The 18715-nt window shown below is 56.6% G+C and overlaps 2 protein-coding genes across 2 annotated transcripts; one reads left to right on the forward strand and one right to left on the reverse strand.

The window, feature by feature from the left end:
- The first annotated feature begins 1388 nt into the window (after positions 1–1388).
- On the forward strand, positions 1389–4899 carry OXTR (oxytocin receptor). The gene is made up of 2 exons (XM_042823633.1): positions 1389–2316; positions 4112–4899. The coding sequence occupies exons 1-2, from the start codon at positions 1389–1391 to the stop codon at positions 4357–4359; spliced, it is 1176 nt and encodes a 391-aa protein (XP_042679567.1). The 3' UTR covers positions 4360–4899.
- Positions 4900–6049: 1150 nt separating this feature from the next.
- Positions 6050–8860, reverse strand: CAV3 (caveolin 3). The gene is made up of 2 exons (XM_042823759.1): positions 8735–8860; positions 6050–6391 (listed from the first exon to the last, which is right to left on the reverse strand). Exons 1-2 carry the CDS (start codon positions 8846–8848, stop codon positions 6050–6052), a joined length of 456 nt encoding a protein of 151 aa, XP_042679693.1. The 5' UTR covers positions 8849–8860.
- Positions 8861–18715: the final 9855 nt, after the last annotated feature.

Raw genomic sequence — 18715 nt, forward strand, 5'->3', positions numbered from 1 at the left:
TCAGGTGTGTGGCAGCAGCGCGACCGCCCCAACCCGCCCCCAGGCACAGCCTGCAGCTGGAGCGGGACGCCGAAGGAGCAGCGCCGAAGCGAAACCGAAGGCAGCTCAGAGCTCTCCCTGACTCCACCACAGCCAGGATCTCAGCGAGGTCCCTTCCTCCTACAGAACTCTCCTGAAAAGAGTAGAACGAGGGAAAAAGAAAAAAAAAGAAAGCATTGCCCATGGTGAGCTGCTATCCTCAGCGATTCCCACAGCGTTTCATTGCCCGGAGGGAGAAGAGCGTGAACCCTAGAAGGAAGAACTCGCCAAAGCGTTTAACATTTTTACATCTCGCACAGAGCAAAAGGTTCCCAAAAATCTTTAAAAATAACCGCGGGGATGTTTGTTCGGGGCCGAAGGGTGGGAGCGGCGGGGAGCAGCGCGGTGGGACGGCGGCAGCGCTGCGCTGGGAGGCCGCTCGGGGCTGCGAGGTGAAAAAGCGCCGGGGGGCCCCGCGTGGCCGCTGCTGCGGGGAAAGGCGGGCGGAGTTGCGCGGTGCTCCTCCGCTCCTTGAGCAGAGATGCTGGGCCGCCGGGGCAGCGAGCGCTGAGGAAACACTGCTCTGCCCCGCCGTGCGAGGGCCGAGGTCGGCACTGACGGCGAACGGTATCGAACGTAGCCGCGTATGTTTTCCTTTCTAGCGGTGGCGTAGCAGGACTCGCAGATAATCCCGAAAGAAAAACTCCTCGGGGGTCGCCGCCGCTCCGGCTGCCAGGCAGCACAGCGCGAGCAGCGGCACGCGGCTGCCATCCGCTCCCGCCGAGGCACGGGGACAGCCCCGGCGGAGAGCCCCGAACCCGGCATCGCTCAGGGACGCGCCGCTCTTTCCCAGCGTCAGAGCCCAAAGCCGCCGCTGCCGGCCGCCGCACAGAGGGGATCCTCCTCGGGTCGGAGCTCCCCGAACGTGGATCGGGGTCGGGGGCCGCACGGCGCGGCGCTGCCGCTCCCTCTCGCGGCCGCTCCGAGCGGGCGGGACCTACCCCGGTCCCATCCGTGCCCGCGGGCGGGGCGGGACGGAGCCGGCCCCCTCCCCATCCCTATCCCTATCCCCGCCCCGCCCGGGGCTGGGGGTCCTCTCCGCGCTCCCCGTGCTGGAGCCGCGTGCGGCAGCGGCGGGGCCGCGGATTGCCGGCCGGACGGCGCTCCTCTGCCGGCTCCCCCGCGTGCCGCTCCTCGCGTTGCTGTCGCGTCGGGACCGCGGGCTGCGGATGCGGCGGGAGCCCGGGGTGCGGCCGGGGGGGGGCCGCTGTCGGGGGGCTCTTCGGGCACAGCCGCCCGGGGGGGACGCGACGCCGCGGGGAGCGGGGTCGTGAGGGGCCGGGAGGTGCTCGGCTCTATGCGGGGCGGCCATGGAGAAGTTGTACCTGGCGGGGAGCGGCCTGTGGGCCAACGGCACTCTGGGGAACGGCAGCCTGCAGCCCGAGGACAGAGCGACCGTCAGGAACGGCACCGCGGACCCCCTGAAGCGGAACGAGGACATGGCCAAGGTGGAGGTGACCGTGCTCTGCCTCATCCTCTTCCTCGCCCTGAGCGGCAACCTGTGCGTGCTGCTGGCCATCCACACCACCCGGCAGAAGCACTCCCGCATGTACTTCTTCATGAAGCACCTGAGCATCGCCGACCTGGTGGTGGCCGTCTTCCAGGTCCTGCCCCAGCTCATATGGGACATCACCTTCAGGTTCTACGGCCCCGACTTCCTTTGCCGGCTGATCAAGTACTTGCAGGTGGTAGGGATGTTTGCCTCCACCTACATGCTCCTGCTGATGTCCCTGGACCGCTGCTTGGCCATCTGTCAGCCGCTGCGGTCCCTGCATAGGCGGGCGGACCGGGTCTCCGTGCTGCTCACCTGGCTGCTGTGCCTGCTGGTCAGCATCCCCCAGATCCACATCTTTTCCCTGCGGGATGTGGGGAACGGAGTCTACGACTGCTGGGCGGACTTCATCCAGCCCTGGGGACCCAAAGCTTATGTCACCTGGATAACCCTCATGGTCTACATCATCCCAGTGTTGATGCTGAGCGTCTGCTACGGCTTAATCAGCTTCAAAATCTGGCAGAACGTGAAGCTGAAGACGGCCCACGGCCCCCCCGGGGGGCTGAGCTCCACCGCCCGCGGCGGAGCGGCGTTTGCCAGGGTCAGCAGCACGCGGCTCATCTCCAAAGCCAAGATCCGGACAGTCAAAATGACCTTCATCATCGTGCTGGCGTTCATCGTGTGCTGGACGCCCTTCTTCTTCGTGCAGATGTGGTCTGTGTGGGACACCAACGCTCCGCAGGAAGGTACGTCCTCCCCCCGCGGCTGTGTGCGTGCAGGGACTGCGGCGCTCCGGGCCGGGGGCTGGGAGAGACAGCAACGTCTCGGGGGCTCGGGAGTCTGGAGGGGAGAGGAGAGGTTCTGAGCGCGGAGCAGCACCGGGAGAGGCGGCGGCGGCTGCCCCTGAGCTCCCCTCACTGGAGCCGCGCGTCTCCCGTGCCCAATCCTTTTTTTTTTTCCTGCGGTACCGCTCTGTCGCCGCTGACTTCTCTGCTTGCAACTCTTCTGCCCTCCCGTCGCTCCCCTCTGTTCTCACCCGCCCGGGCACTGTGCTGCTTCTGTATGGCTCTGGATGAAGCACAGGTCTTCCAAAAGCCCTCCGATTTAGGAGTTTTGCCTCCTGGGTGCGCTGTCACCGCTTTGCTATGTTTTAAGCTCGGTGCTGGCTGCTGCTGCCATCCCCGGGGCTGCAAGCAGTGAGACTCACCGCCCGGCTCAGATCCGCGTGCTGTGCGAGCCGCTGCTGCCCCTGCACGGGAGCGTCCCAGCACCTGGGAAAAGCCGCGCGCGGAAAAGCTCTGCACAACTTTGTGAGCTGAGAGGAAGGACAGCAAAGTGCGCTCAGGGGCAGCGCTTTGGGCACCAGCGGCAGTGCGCAGCGTGGGGCTGCCGGAGGCCAACACCGGGCTGCGGCTCTGTGCTCTGCGGCTGGGTCCGGTCCGCCAGTACCGGGCTGTTGGTGGCACCGCGATGTCCCCGCAGCCCTGCCGCCGGAGCAGCTCTCCTGCCCGGCTCCAGCAGCCCTCGCTGTGCCTTTTTTGCTTCTCTCTGCTCACTTATTGCAGGTGTGGAAGTTCAGCACAGCTTTTTAAGCCGTCCCGGATGCTCCCGACAGCTCTCTCTTGGTTTTCCGAATTCTGTCTAGTCCGAATGTCTGATTTTCAGACGCTGACGATGCCGTGTCTTTCACTGTATATCCAACCCGCAGCCCCGAGGGCTTCTCCTGACCCATCATCGAGCAAACGCTGGTGCTTTGTCCTCAAGGCTGCGCGGAGCACCGGGCTCTCAGCTGCAGCTGCCCACAGACCGCGGCCGTGTCTGCCTCTGCTGGCCCCTGAACAGAGCAGGGAGTCCCTCAGTGTGACATCCCCATCTCCGCCATGTAATGTCCCCAGCCCTTGCCCTGGCAGGCCGATCTGGCTCTCGGGGTGCTCCTGGGGCGCTCTTGGGGGCCTAATGGTGCAGCCATGCACTACGAAGTGCAATTTATCAGCACCAGGGGCAGCAGAGCTGAGTCCGCGAAAGATGGATGTATATCTTTTTCTAAAGTAGTCTGTAATGCTGTGATGTGCCTCAGTTCTCTCACCACGGACTTTCAGCAGTTTCCTTTTATTAGGAGCAGCTGGAGCAGTTGTCACTAGAGCAGGAATTATGGGTGAGCGGGTTAAAGGGGAATTTGGAAACCGGAGCCACAGTTTGTGCTTTTCTTCTGGTTTCAGAGGTGTGAGCGCGTTTTGGCTGAGGCGCAGAGGGAGCAGGCACAGCCAGACCCGGTGCTTCCCAGCAGGGCACAGGGAGAGCAGGGCGAGGGCACAGGGCTGGGGGTTGGCGCGACTCTGGGTCAGCAACCCTGTTCTGATGGGACGGAACCGATCTGAGCTCCGGGCCGTCGGGAGGGAAAGCGCTTCGCGCCGAGCCAGCGCTGTGCCGTGGCCGCGGCTCCGCCCTCCGCCCGCTGTTTGCGTTCGCAGCGGCAGCGCGGGGCCGGGGGCCCACAGGAAATCCTCGCGCCCCGCACCCTGACGCGCTCTCTCCTTGCAGCCTCCCCCTTCATCATCGCCATGTTGCTGGCCAGCCTCAACAGCTGCTGCAACCCCTGGATCTACATGCTGTACACGGGGCACCTGTTCCACGACCTGATGCGGCGCTTCCTCTGCTGCTCTGCGCGGTACCTGAAGGCTCGGCCGGCCTGCGAGCTGAGCGTGGGCAGGAAGAGCCATTCGTCCTCCTTCGTGCTCAGCTGCCGCAGCAGCAGCCAGCGCAGCCTGGCGCAGCCGCCCTCCACGTGAGGGCACCTGGCCGAGTGCTGGGAAGCGCTGGGACTGCGGTGGGGAGTGCGGTGTAAATAAATAGGGGTGCAGACGTGTGTGCGGGAGAGCGCGGGCAGCGCGCCGCGTCGGGCCGGGCAGCGGCGAGGAGAACTCCGTGCTCAGGGCTGTGCGGGGCTGAGCAGCGCCTGGCCCGTTCCCACCGGCGGCTTTAATGCACGGACCGTCGTCGGAGCCCCTCCTGCCTCCTGCATGGAGCTCATCTGGGACGGGGCTGAGTAACGCCAGCGTGGGACTGGGGATCTGTGCAATAACGCATCTGCTGAGCGTGCTCCAGGCTTCTCCTAAGGCATCTGGGTTACACTGGGGCTCCGTGGGGTTGAGGAGCTGCCATCTGGTCCTCCGAGGCCAAGCACTTGTTCTGGGTCTGCAGCTGATAGCATTTGATCTTTTCCACCAATGCAACCTTCTTGCTTTGTAACGCACAAAGTCATGCTCACAGCATGGGTTTTTTAATTGTTAAGGAATACCTGTAAATAAAACTTTCTGGCTGTGTCTTGATGGAGGGGAGGTGCAGGAGGAGCACTGTGCCAAAGGGCAAAGGCCATGGATGGCTGTGATGCATTTGACATGGCGTGAGGGTGCTGTTGAGCACAGGGCAGTGCGCTGAGTGCTGTGTGCAGTGTTCCATGTGCTGCATGAGGCAGCGCTGAGGGGGGCCCGGTGCTGCTCTCCTCACTGCCTGCAACCCCGTGAGTGCAGCAAGGCTCAGCCTTAGCACTGGGAGTGGGTACAAAAAGCGCACTGAAATCTGTACCAGTTTCTTTTTTCACTGTCACCAACACATACATTGTTAACCTGCCATGCTGTGGCTTTCCTTTCCATGTTTTTCCAGGAGCTTCAGTGAGCTGTTAGCATGCACAGCCCATCTCAGCACCTTCCACCAGACTGGTTTAAGGCATTCCCAAAGCACACCGTTTTTCCCCGTGTTCATCTTCTTTCTCCTGGCAGTGAGGCATGGTGGGGATTTGTCGCCACAGGAGGACACCAACCATGACCTCAAAGGGCCAAAGGGAATCAGAGGCACTGCGGCAGGGCGGTGTGGGCTGCTTGTGGGGCCGTGGGGGTGGGAGGTGGTGGGAGCTGGGCTGGGATTTGGCTCAGGATGGGAATAAGCAGAACAACGGCAACACTACAAAGAACATAATTCCAATGTGGTTTTAAATTCTTTTTATTTCAACAAAAGCCTTTAAAAAAATACCTGTGATAAAGTGTTTTCAGAAACATTTTTTTCCTACAAACATTCAAATATCCTTCACTACATGTAACTGCAGCCACCCCGAGGCGCAGTGCTGTGCAGCATCAGTGCAACGTTGCTGAGGGCAGCAGAGCTCCACGACCCCGCAGCAGAGGAGCACCATGCAAACTGTGCCTCCCTCTGTGGCATCGCGTTGGGAGGGACTTTGGCCTCAAATACTTGTTGGGAGCAGAGGGAAGAATAAATTGAGAATAATATCTGAACAAAGAGACCTCCCGGGCCCCAGGGCAGCACAGCGCTCGGGGCAGCACCAGCAGAGCACACAGGTGCCTCTGTGTCCTTGACATCCCAAGGACAGCTGTGCCCAGAGCCCCGGCACGGCAGCAGAGACCCAGCGGGCACTGTGGCTGCTCGGGGACCGGCACAGCGTGGCGGCTGTGGTGCTGCTGGGATTTAGGTTTCCTTCCGCAGCACGACCCTGACGTTACTGCAGATCTTGGAGAGCGCCTCGAAGAGCGGATCGCAGAAGGTGTGGATGCAGAGGGAGTAGATGCGGCTGACGCACTGGATCTCGATCAGGTAGCTCTTGATGCAGGGCACCACCGCCCAGATGTGGCAGAAGGAGATGAGGGCGAAGAGGAAGCCCCAGACCACGGCCAGGGGGATGCCCAGCACGGCCGAGAGCAGCCGGTAGCACCAATACTTGCTGACGGTGAAGGTGGTGTAGCTGCTTTTCCAGACACCGTCAAAGCTGTACGTCCCCACGGGCTCAGCTATCACATCCTCAAAATCCACCTGGCACGGGATGGAGGGAGGGAGCGTTGGCACAAGGCGAGGTGCAGGAGCTGCTGTGTGTGGGGAAGCTCAGGGGGAGGGATTGGTTCTGTCACAGGGTGGGCACAGACACCGGGCCCAGGTTGGAGGGGCCTCGTGCCCAGCAGTGCACTGTGCCCACAGGACAGGACATGGCCACAGGCAGGGATGGGCACAGCCATACTTGAGGAAGACAGAGCCCATTCCTATGCTTTTTTAGCATTCAAGGACACGGGCTGCCCACACGCAGGAGGTGTTGGTGCTAGTAAAACCCCACAGTGCTCCTGATCTATGATTTTCTTGTTATACATCTGGAGGTGAGATACCCGGTTCTGCCTGTTTGCGTTCTGCTGAAGGGGGAGGGATCAGCCTGGCCATGTCCTTGCAGGAATATCATTGCTATACGCAGCCATTGGGAGCATTGCAAATATTCCTAAGAGCCTCCAAATCATGCACAGACCTTGCTGCATTGGAAGCCATTTTTAGGGAATGTATGAACCAAGCCAATTTTCTTCAGAAGAAGCACCTTTCCTTGGTTAGGCTGACCTGTCTGCTTATGCATTTATGTCCAACTGCAGCATCTCTTCTGTTTTTGAAAGCTCTTTGATCATAAGGTCATTCCGCATCACCTTTAATTTCCTGGGGCTGGCAGCAGGCACCAGGACAGACACAGACATGAGCTGGGAAAGAACAGCCCTGTGTGTGGGTGCGGGTGGGCACAGGGGAGCAGCTCCAATCCCCTCCAGACCCTGCCCAGCTGAGATCCAAACAGGTTCCAGCTGCCTGGCCAGCTAATCGGGATGATTAGTGAGGGCAGCAGCAGGCTATAAGAAGGAGTCTGCCCTTTTCTCTTCCTTTTGCTCCCTGTGTATCAGGAGGGGCTATTGAGGAGAGATAGGACGCAGGCTGAATGCCGAGCTGGGCTCTGCCCCACAGCCTTCAGCGAATGCCCCCAGGCTCTACCTGCACATCCTGTGCCACTGCTGGGAGGAGGCTGGAGGCTCCAGGGCTTTGCCATGCGCTGCTGCCGTGTGTGTGCCAGGACTCTGCTGCCTGCAGGTGGGTGCCCTTTGCCTGTGTGGCTGCTGCCTCCCCCTGCACGGCTCTGATGTATGCCCAGGGTGTTTCCTGGTGTGCTGCTGCCCACTGCGGAGAGGCTTCGGCTGCCCATGTTATTCCACAGTACTGGGGCTGTGGCTGTGCCTTTCCCTGCCCAGCTTATCATCTGGTCTATTTTTGGGTCTGGAAGAATGTGAGGTGGCTTCATCAAATGCTTTGAAAGCAGAGGAAGCAGTGTAATTACATGAGTTGATGGGCTGGAAAATACTCTGCAGGGTTTTTGGAGCTTGAGTGGAAAAAGGGGATGGGAATGGCCCCTGGTTGGGGGGAGGCCTTGTTGCAGGCACTGGGTGCTGCTCCTGCACTGCATCCCCTTCCCACGGCTGGCCCTTATCCCCAGCAGCTCTGCTGCACAGAGGCCTGCAGGCACCCCTCACCCCTGCAGGTGCCCTCCTATGGCTGTCACTGCGCAGCCCCTCAGGGCACTGCTGGGGCTCCACTGGAATACAAAGCATTTCAGCACACAAATGCTTTTCACTGGTGCCATCAAGGTCACAGCTTGCTCAGAAGTTTTGTGAGCAGCTTGGGCTGTGCCATCCCTCCTGGTGTGCCGTTTGCTTTGATCTCAAAGCAGTTTTAATAAAACTCATCCCTCTCCTCCTTGCCCCACTTTGGGCCAACCTTACCCCAGTATTATTCTAACAAATCCCATTACATGGCTGACAGAGCGGACAAGTTTCAATGGTCACTGCTTAGGAAGAGGCGTTCCTTTTCCCTTTTCTCTCTCCTCTCCCCTTTTCAGAGACGTGTGCTCCTTTTGATCAAAAATAGAGGCGGGTTGCTGCACCCCATGCTGGCATGCAGGGGAAACGGTCTTCTTGCAAACAGGACAGTGCTTATCTCAGTGCTCTGCTGCTCAAACTGCTGAGCCTTGAACATTAGCAAGATCTTCACAGCTTTTTTCAAAGGTTCCCTTTCAAGCAGTGGTATGGGCTGACCCCATTTTATTTTTGGCTTCCCACTGCTGTGACCAGTGAGGGCAGCCCCATATGTTTTCAGGCCAGTGGAGACGGGCAGTGCGTTCAAGGAATAGAACACAGCATCAATGGGGCCATGTGCACCGTGGGGGCAGAGGCTGTTCTCCTCCCCCTGCCACCTGCAGTGCAGCCCCTGGCTCTCATGGCAGTGATGAAGACCTGGCTGCTTACACTCTGTGCAATGGGAAGGGAGCTAGTCTCCTAAAAGCAGTGCTCAGGAAGTCCTTACCTTTACAACGTCTTCGTTGATCCGCTTTGGATCTCTGTTCACCAGGTCGATCTCCTTGGTGTGCTGGTCCTTGATGATGATCCTCTCCTCCAGCTCTCTCTGTTCCTCAGCCATGGCTCTGGCGCTGCTGGGCTGCAGTGCTGGGGCAGTGCAGAGGGCAGGCTGTGAGAGCTGAGCAGCTGCCCCACGCCCTGGCTGTGCTCCAGGCTAAAATTAATGTCGTGCCGCATTGGTGCCCTTAAAGGGGCTGTGCTGGAGGGACCCTGTGGCCTGGGGGGGGCTCTGGGGGCTGACACATCCTTGGCTAAAGCTGCTGTGGTGTAGTTTGTAGCAGATGTCCTCAGCACACATTGTGTGGGTGAGTCACTGGAGCAGGTTGCATGGAGAGGCTGCGGATGCCCCCTCCCTGGCAGCACTCGAGGCCAGGCTGGATGAGACTGTGAGCAACCTGGTCTAGTGGGAGGGAGGTATCCCTGCCTATAGCAGGGGGTTGGAACGAGGTGATCTTAAAGGTCCCTTCCAACACAAAGCATTCTAAGAGACAGGAGCAAAATGAGTGGGAAATAACCATGCAAAACCTGTGAGTCTGTGTGACAGTAAATGGCACTGGTAGGGACGGGAGAATGCTGTGAGGTGAATGAGTGCGGGGTGTTGGGCAGATGGCAGCCCTGGCTGCTGCACTGGGGCAGGTTTCAATAGCCATGTCCTGGTCGTTCAAGCTGAGCTTTCACCAAAGCTAAACATGGAGATATGGGCAGTGATGGGTGCTGCTGGGAGACAAGCAAAGCACACAGTGCTGGTGCGTGTGGGGCTCAGGGCTCAAGGAGTGTGACAGCCATCTCATGGAGAAGCAGTGCTGCTTGGCCGGGGCCCAGCGCTGGGTTTAGGAGTGCAGCTGCTGTGTGGTGGGGAGCTGGATCTGCTCTGCTCTGCCCCACGCTATTGCCTGCCTGCCAGTGCAGGGCTGCTGCAGCGGGGTTGTGTGGGGCCTGCAGAGCTGGGTGCAGCCCCATGCCCTGCAGTGTGCGTCATACTCTGCCTTTGGGCTGCAGCTGGGTGCTGCAGGCATGCGGATCCGGTGTCCAGGGTGTGGGAGGAGGAACATGAGAGCTGGGCTGTCTGTGTGCAGCCAGCAGCTGTCTGAGGTAGTGCTGGGAGCTGCTTGTGGGGATATAAATAGGTTGGGGTGCTGTCGGAGTGCAAGTGGGACACCACACAAGTCGTGATGCACAGCTGGCAAGGGGTGAAAAATAGTGCTGGTTTGTTAGCAATTAGTGGCAACCAGGAGCTCAAGTGCCATCTGTAGGCAATAATGCATTTGTTGCATGTCTGCCTTGCTGGAGGAAGGGGGCTGATGCAGAATGCTGCTGTGCTGCATCCAGGTCACACCAAAGTTCCGACTTTTCCTTTTGGGATGTTTGCTAGAAATCCGACAGGCTTCTCTCTGCAGAAACCAAGCTCCCGTTGCCCCCCCAGGATTGGCCAGATGTGGTCTCAAAGAGGGAGTTTCTTTTCCTAAAGTGATTATCAAGATCAGAGCTGGCCTGTGGGCTGCAGGGACCGTGCTGTGAATTCAGAAGCCTTCTTAGAGGTCAGCAAAATAACCTGCTGCTTGGGCCCAGCCAGTGAAGTAGATTCCTCTAGAGCAGAGAGGAATAAATGCAAAAAAAAAATAAAGTCCAGAGAAATCAAAGTTCTATGGAAAGAAATAGATGACAATGTTGGGGAGCAGCATGGCAAAACAGGGAGCTCGTGCTGTGCCCTGAGAGCACATGGCATGGGGGTGGAGGGACAGCAGTGCTGGAAATCTGGGTTGGGGCAGAGTGGGGGAAGGACTGATGCCCAGCTTGGTCTGTGTCAGGGGACAAATGAACAGAGCTGTTGCAATTGAAGGGAAGCTGTCGCCAGGTGGGATGGAGCATAAGGGCCTGGTGCTTGCAGTGCCTGGAGCAGAGCTCTCCTTGCATCTTTTCTAAAAAAGCAAAGCAGAGGCTCCTTTTCAAGCCTCCTTCCTGTGAGCTCCTTTGGGCCCTCTCTCTGTCAGCGTGTGGGGTCTGGTGGGGCTGGGTTGGATCTTGCTGCTCAGACTGGGTGCCAGGAGCATTGGGGCTGCACTGGAGGCTTAATGGCATGGCCAAAATAAGTGGCTCCTGAACAAAAGTCTGAGTAGTAGCTCTGTCGTGTGCAATGTCAATTAAAATTAAATTTTGAGGTGGAAGTAGAGAAAAACGTTCATTTATCATTTGAGTCTCCTTAGTTAGTTTCAAACCAAAGCAGATTGCCCTTTAAAGGAGAGCAAAACCTGTGGTGTTTGTACACCCGTGAGGGCATGGATTCAATATCCAAGTCATTCTCCATTCCTGCCTGTGTTACAGGTGCTCAGGTGGGAGCTCAAACTTCTCACAGGGCAGTGGGTGCTGTGTGCCACAGGTGCCAGGAGCAGAGGGACAGCTGTGGGAGCCTCTCAGCACAGAGCAGGGAAATGGCCTGCAGTCAGCAATTCTCCTTGGGTTGAACGGTTACAAGATTCCTTTGGTGCAGATGTCCTGGCTCTCATGGGGCTGCAGCTGGAGCAGCTCTGTGCTGGTGGTGTGACAGTGCACCCAGTCTGTGAGCACCGCGTGGATGTGGGATGAGGGCAGGCAGCTGGCAGTGGGCACTCAGGTACTGCATGTAGTGCTGGGTTTGATCGGCCCAGTGCAATGAGCATCACAGGAAACGTGCAGCTGTATTTGTGGTGCCATAGCAGCTCAGCAGGCACTACCTACTTCCTAATCACAACCCTATGGCTGTGGGCAAAGCTGTGTTTTAAATGTTGAATAAATGTCCTATTTCAAGTTGGAAGGGAATAATGAAGTGAATCAGGTTCTGGAGCAGTCAGGGTGCCTGAGCAACACAGCTGCTCCTTCCGTGTCCTCAGCTGTGGGGTCCTGGCTGGTGCTGCAGGGTTGGTGAAGCCTCAGGGTCTGGGGGCTGTGCTGGGAGAGCAGAGGGTACCGGGCTGAGCTGCTCACAGCACTGCTGAGTGGTGCTGAGCCTGCTTCAAGGGCAGCCCTCGCTTGCTGCAGGCTCAGGGAGCTGCCGTATAGCAGCCTCTGCCCTACTCTGCCTGTTCTCAGCTCCTCTCAGTTGCAGCGCTTATCTCTCTCTCCAGTACTCTAAATTCTTCTGGATTTTCATTTTAAAATAGCCTTGTTTGGCTTTGCCTTATCTAGTGGGACCTTCTCTTGATTTATCACTTGTCATACCCAATTGGGTGCTCCTCTAATCAGATTTAACCAGTTCGTGTGCTGCTGCTGAGAACTGGGGTCCTATCTCACCACTGGCTATTTATTCTGGGGAACGAGGCTTGATTAGTTTTTTTTCCTTTAACCAAAACCCATGCAGCCATAGAATAATGTTTTCCCTTTCAGCAGAGATGAACTGCTGCAGTCTGTGAATCTGGGCTCAGGTAGTGAGGAGGGACAGTGCCAGCACATGGATGGTTGTGGTCACTGCTCAGGTGGGAGTTTTGCATCACACTGTAGTGAAGGCAGCCAGAAACCTGGCAGCTGAAGCTGTCTGGCAAGCACATGATCCCCCCCTAGCACCTGGGAAACACTTTGCTACCCCTGTAGGAGTGTCTGACAATTCCCTTCCAGCCCAGTAGGATGTGTGGGGTTCTCTTGCCTATATGCTGGTAGAGATATGTGCAGAGATTTGTGGCCCAAGGACTGTGCCAGAAGCCCAGCCCTTCTCTGAAGGCAGCTAGGGTAATCTGAGCTTTGAGTAAAACACTGTGTGAAGTGTTTGTACAAGGCAGCCAAAAATAAAATGCAACCCTGAAAAGCAAGGCACGTTCCCCCTCATAAATGAGAGAAGATGCTGCTTTTTGGGTGATGTCATTGCAGAGATGTGCGGAGCGCTGCGCAGGGCTGATCAATACTGTGGCATGCCCAGAAGGCTCCTGCTGCACACAAATCAAATTGCCCTTTCCAGCCCTGGGAGGGAGGTTAGGCCCTTAATAACAGAGCAGAATATAGAGGCCTATTTCTAGCACCAGGAGCTTTGCATGTGAAAAGCTTCAGCTGCTCTTCCCTCTGTTCCTGCTCCTGACATATTGTAGCTCTGCCCCACAGCTGTTGCCCAGAAGCTGAATATTGTGATGGCCCCAGGTGCCCATCCAGGTGCTGGCTGCTTCCCCCCAAAATAGCAGTGGTAAAGCCAAGGCTTTATTTGGGGCTCCTGCGGCTCCAGCAGGACCTGGGTGGGTGCTGCGCTGAGCGGGGCTGCTGTAAGCTAGAAGGAATGCTGTCAGTCCTGGAAGGATCTGTGTCCCCACTGAGTGCGCTGCCAAATGCAGTGCGAAGGCCATGGCAGCTGCAGCCCATGGGAAGTGCTGCCCACTGCCTCAGGGGATGCTCTGTGCACAGCGTCACCTAAGCAGCTCAGAGGGTGCTGCCCAGACTGAGCATAGGTGCAAACTGTGCCCAGATCTGTGCAGCACTGCGGTCACCCAGCCTTAAAATCTGCTACACGTGGCAGAGACCTCGCTCTGTGGGAGCTCCCGTGAGGACCCAGCTGGGGGTGGAGGGCTGGGGGCAGTTCCTGAGCGAGCTGGAGGTGCTGTTGCTGCTTGGAATTTAAAGCTCAGCACCTTGTGCTGTGCTGTGGAGTTTGGGTGCTGCGGCAGATCAGGTGCACACTTCACCCTGCTGAGAGCTGTGCTTTTTTCAGTGCTTCAATATATGGTTTTCAGCCTGATTTATTGCCTGGGAAGATGGGTTTTGGAGCAGCAATGAGACTTGGTTATTGCTAGAGCCTGGTGTCAGCTATGCTCTAATTCCTGCCCTCGATAACAGGTAGCACCATGAGTGCTTTTTCCCCAGTCCATCACCTCAGGCTCTGCAGTGCCCACAGCTGCTGTTAATGCTGGGGGCATGACAGGGGCTGCTGCAGAACAGTGGGGCTTCCTGGTGCTGACAGCATGCTGCTGCCCTCCTGCACCTCACTTTCACATCACTGCAGCATGTGGAGACCTGCACTGCAGCCAGGTCTGCCGAGCTCCAGCTGCTCCTTGCAGGGAGCAGCACCAGTGAAGGCCCCGATCCCCTGGGAGGTGCCAAATCTCCCCCAGAGGAACCGTTACCTCTGTATTTTTTCTGCTAAACCTCAGTAACTGAAAACAACCCACGTGCCTTGAGCAAATATTGTGACATTTTGTTATTCACACTAGGCATGATAAGGAGTTGTTTTAGGGACTGCGGTGCAGGATTTGTTTACTTTGGATGTCAGTACAGATTTGGCCTTTGGAGGAAGCACTGTAACTCTGTAGGAATGTGGATGCTCTCATGTCCGCTGGAGCTCAGCCAGGACCTGGTACCCAGGGTGAGGTGTTCTGGGGGCAGACAGGGCACTTGGGGCCATCTGGAATGCATAGAAACCAGGTGACTTTGTCAGTGTCTGCTCAAGAAGAGCTGTGAAGATGACATGTCAAGTCTTTAAATGGAGAACCACAGCATCACACGTTGCCTCGCAGCACCCTGCTCTGCCCTGGTGCCTGTGGCTCTTTTTCATGTTTCTGTGATGGATAGCTGCTCTGCAAGCCTAGCTGTGCCCTATTCATAGGAACGCTTTGGCTTCAAGGCAAGATGGGGAAGGCAGCAAAAATGGAGCTTTCTCCTTGTCTGTTTGTATCCCAGAGCCAACTGCTGTGCTGCACTGTGCCATGCTGTGCCCTGGCCTGCACTGGGGGTCCATGAGCAGGCTGTGCTTCGTGCTGCAGTTTTGCAGGAGCTACACCAAACCATTTGCATCTTTATGGGTGTTGGCTGCCCAGGACTATTTATGACAGCAGAATTGACTGAATTAATATTCACAGACTTCCCCCAACCATATGCTGTAAATCGTGGTGGCTGTGGCAGCGTGCCCTTGCTCAAATCATAGCAGTTCCTTGGGTGGTGTTGAATGGTATTTGTGCATGAATTTAAGGCTTCTTGAAAGAGCTCTGTGCTCTTGGGACAAATGGGAGCTGTGCCATCGCCGTTGGGATGGGAGTGAGTCTGCTGCTTGTGGGATAATGTGGGAGATGTGGGCTAGGAGCTGTGTGGCGCTGAGCCTCCTGCAGGCTTGTGAGCCTCAGAGTGTTCCTGGGGATTGAGGTGGCCCTTTGTCCCCAAGCTGATGGAGAACTGAGCCATGGGATGAACTAACGGGCAGGGCTCTTCTGGGCTGGTGGGTCTGGCGTGTCAGAATCAAAAGGGATGATTTTTGTGTGTGTAAATCCCTCACTGGAACTGATATGTGTATGTGGAAGAAAGTGATGCTGCTCTTCTTCCACACACTATTTCTGGTGCTCTTTAAAGTCATGCCTGACGCGCTGGTATTTCATGAAAATGCTCTTTCTTTGAGGGGAAAGCAGCACCAGAGTGCCAGAAAAATAGATACTCTGATAGCTGTGTGATTGGATAAATGTTATTCTTGTTTTTGTAAGAAAGCTGTGTCACCAAAGACTGATATCTACCACTGTTTAGCATCGCTGCTCAGATGTGGGAAGGGGAAAGTTGCACATCCCTGATGGAAGCAGCAAGCAAAGCGTGGCAGAGCTGCCTGCTGCTTTTCCACAGCCGTGGGGCCTTGTGAAGCCAACCAACGTTGTTGGTTGCAGATCCCTTCTTCCACCTGGGTGGCGCAATCAAAAATGCCAGTTTAATGTTTTCAGCTTGATTTTATTTTGGTGCTGCTCTGTGGTGCTTTGAGGGTTAACACAAAGAGATGCTTTGTCTGCTTGTGTACCTGCTGTGAGCAGGTTTTGCTCTTTGTGCTGTATTTGCTGTTGCTGCCCCTGCAGCTTTGCTTTTTATCCTTTGGTGTTACTTGTAGAACATCTGTGGAATGACAGCAGTGTCAGCCCAGTGGGTCTGAACACATGGAGGACCAACGCATTGCATTCCCTGATGAGGCCTTGAGGAGGCCATTGGCTGGAGCTGCTCTGTGATGAGCAGTGCCTGGTAGTGAGATTGTATTTGATAGGGCTCAAAACAGCACAGCTGCAGGTCTGGAAATGGAACGGCTCAAGAAGTCTGAGGTGAAGTTTAAAAAGAATTTGAGCTGTCAAAAGCAGAGAAGAGCATTTGAAAACACAACAATCTGTTTTCCCAGTTACTTGTGCAACCACATCAGCTCAGCTGTGTGTCATCTACAGTCTGATTCCTTTTAAAGTAAAAACAAATATTGGAGGGACTCAGGGCCAAACGTTGCTCTTTTTTGGGGTCAATCTACACTGTTGGCATCACTTTCAGTGCTGCTGAGCTATCAAATTTGGACCAAAGCCTGGAAAAGTGAGGGTGGTTGGCACCTTCAGTGCTGGGCTGCAGCCCTGCCACCTTGCAGCAAGTCCCTGTGCATCCCCAGCATGGCTCCAGCTGGCGTCATGTTGTGGTGCACAGCATGGGCTGGGGAGGGTGTGTGATGGATCTGATGTGCCCTGCATGCACATCGCCTGCTGCTTCTGCTGGAGTGCTTCAAGCATCCCTGCAGGCAGCAGGGAAAGGGCTTTGAGTAGCAGCTGCATCAGGATTAGTGACAGGAATGGGGAGGCTGCTGGCCTGGCGTGGGTAGAATCACAGAATCATGAAGGTTGGAAGAAACTCTAAGATCATTCAGTCCAGCTGCCATCCCAGCCCCTCCATGTCCACTAACCATGTCCTGGAATCCACAAGGTGGAGAAATTCAGGAGTGAGGAAAGAGGCAGAGCAGGGAAGGTGGGTGGGCTGGTGCTGCTCCTTGTCTGCTGCTGAGCACCCCTCTCCCCTGGGGGGATTGCCAGGCCAGTCCTGCAAGGCTTCCATGCTTCTGAAAGAGCAAACATGAAGCACTGTACCTGGGGGTTACTACTTCTATAACTGCTGCAGCAACAGAATACTCATTGACAGCAGTCAGCTTAATTTCTTCAGCATCGGAGTGTAGGAAGATGGGGAGTCACATCCTAAAACTGTCTTTTCATAGCAATACTCGCACAAGAAATATGCGACCCTATGAGCCAAAATGGGCCTGGCCTTGGACCAGGACCCAGCTGGCTCCAGAGGGGTTGGATCAGCGCAGATGAAGGCTTCGAAGTTGAGAGATTTGTGGTGGATCAAAGCAGTCCCATTTGGGCAGGGGCTGCGAGGTGCCTGGTGTGCCTGCTCCCTGTGCTGTGCTGCTGGTGGCTGTGCCTCACGTGCAGGTGGTGGTCAGGTGCTTTAAAAGACGAAAAATCTTGGTGGGTGAGCTAAAGCAACAGGAGAGGAGCACAGGGTGGGCCCAGAGCTCCGGCAGTGAGATGTGCTGCAAAAAGGGGAGGAGGGGGGGCGCACACATCGATTTTGGAGAGTTTTCCCTAAATCCACACCTGGATGGAACTGAAATTGTGGTTCCGGCATTTCAGAACAGCTCCGCGTTCTGCAGTCGGGTCCCTCGCAGCGCAGATGGCGGCCTCGCAGCGCCCCCTGGCGGCCGTGTTTGGCGCCACAGCCGTTGGGCGCGCGGCTGCTCGCGCTGCTCGCTCTGAGCTCTGCTGCACGGCCCTGCGCGGGGCGGTCAGTGTCCACGCGCGCCCAACCCGCTGCTGTTGGTGTTGCTTTTTTCTTTCTTTTTTTTGTTTGTTTAAACAAAACAGTGTAAGTTTTGTTACTTACATACATGATGAGCTGTATTATATCTTCCGTGTGCAGCCCAAAGTGATTTTGCTTTGCTGGGCCCTTCGGCAGCCGCACCAGAACCTCCCTGCATGCACCTTAAACGAAGCACGGCAGTTGCTAATGAACCCGATTGGCGTTTTCAGCGATTTAAAACTCCCAGGAGGTCGCACCTGCTGCGCGTGCCCGCACCTCCCGCTGCTCCCCATTGCCCCGAGGGCACGGCCAGCCCACAGAACCAGCTGCCCGATCGCCGCAGGTCCGAGCGCTGAGCCCGGCGGTGCAGCAGACCAACCCGGCGCACGTGTGCAGCACTGAGGTGAGCGTTGCTCTACGATGGGCCCTGCGGTGTCAGCCGGGTGCTGCTGCTGGGCGGGGGCAGCAGCCACTCCGTCCTTCTTCTGGCTGGGCTTCTGCCGGGAGCTCCTGTTCTGCCAGTTATTTTTACCGGTTAGAACAACTGTGCTGTGCTGTTTTATTTATTGCTTCTTCCCTTTGTGACTTAATGATAAGAGAAGATAACTGTGGTTCAGGCAGGAAGCATTGTAAATTGAAATACCATTAATAGCTGCAGATAAAGGATTAGCACTCCAGCTTGGCAAAGGCCTGCTTTACTGTTTTAAGTACTTTGGGGGGTGTGTGTGTGTACTTTGGGTGGGCAAGAATGATTGGAACCCATCCAAAAGAGCTAAGCCCAGCTATGGGGATAAAACAGGACAGAAAAGCGTATCCCCTGTGGGTCAGGGCGCTCCCTGGGACACACACCAGGCTGCTGCCATCCTGCTAGTGCCCATAGGATGCATCTGTCCCATCCATATGGGCTGTTCCTGCTGCAGTGTGGGGACACACAGGAGGGGTGCAGGGTCTGCAGGTGGTGGCAGAGGCGAGCGTGGAGGATGAAGTGCATCCCTCTGCTCTGAGCTCAGGCTGCCCATGGTGCTCTGGCACTTTGCACGGGCAGGAGAGGTGTGAGGGAACTGCTGCTGGTGCCACAGCGGTGTGGCTGCAGGTTGGCTGGCAGGCAGCAGGGCTGGAGCAAATGAAGGGTTTTGATGTGTGGGGGGCAAGGGAGAGACTGCATTTGTTCCAGCCAAGTGTTTGTGTCCTTGGGCTCGTAGCACAGAAGAGTGGGCATCCACTGCTCTGTCACTCTGCTGGGGAGAGATCTGGTCAGTGAGATGAAGGTGGTGCTGTGCACTTAGGTCCAAAGAAAAGTCCAAGGTGGGACTCATATTTAACAGAATGCTGCTTAATTGAAATACCTCTCACGATGGGGGCTGTGAGCTTCTGCCCTTGACTGTATGTTCTTCATTAGGTGCTAATA

This window comes from Centrocercus urophasianus, unplaced genomic scaffold, assembly GCF_019232065.1.
Source record: "Centrocercus urophasianus isolate 14NV4802_14NV808 unplaced genomic scaffold, USGS_Curo_1.0 seq_22, whole genome shotgun sequence".
Lineage (NCBI taxonomy): Eukaryota > Metazoa > Chordata > Aves > Galliformes > Phasianidae > Centrocercus > Centrocercus urophasianus.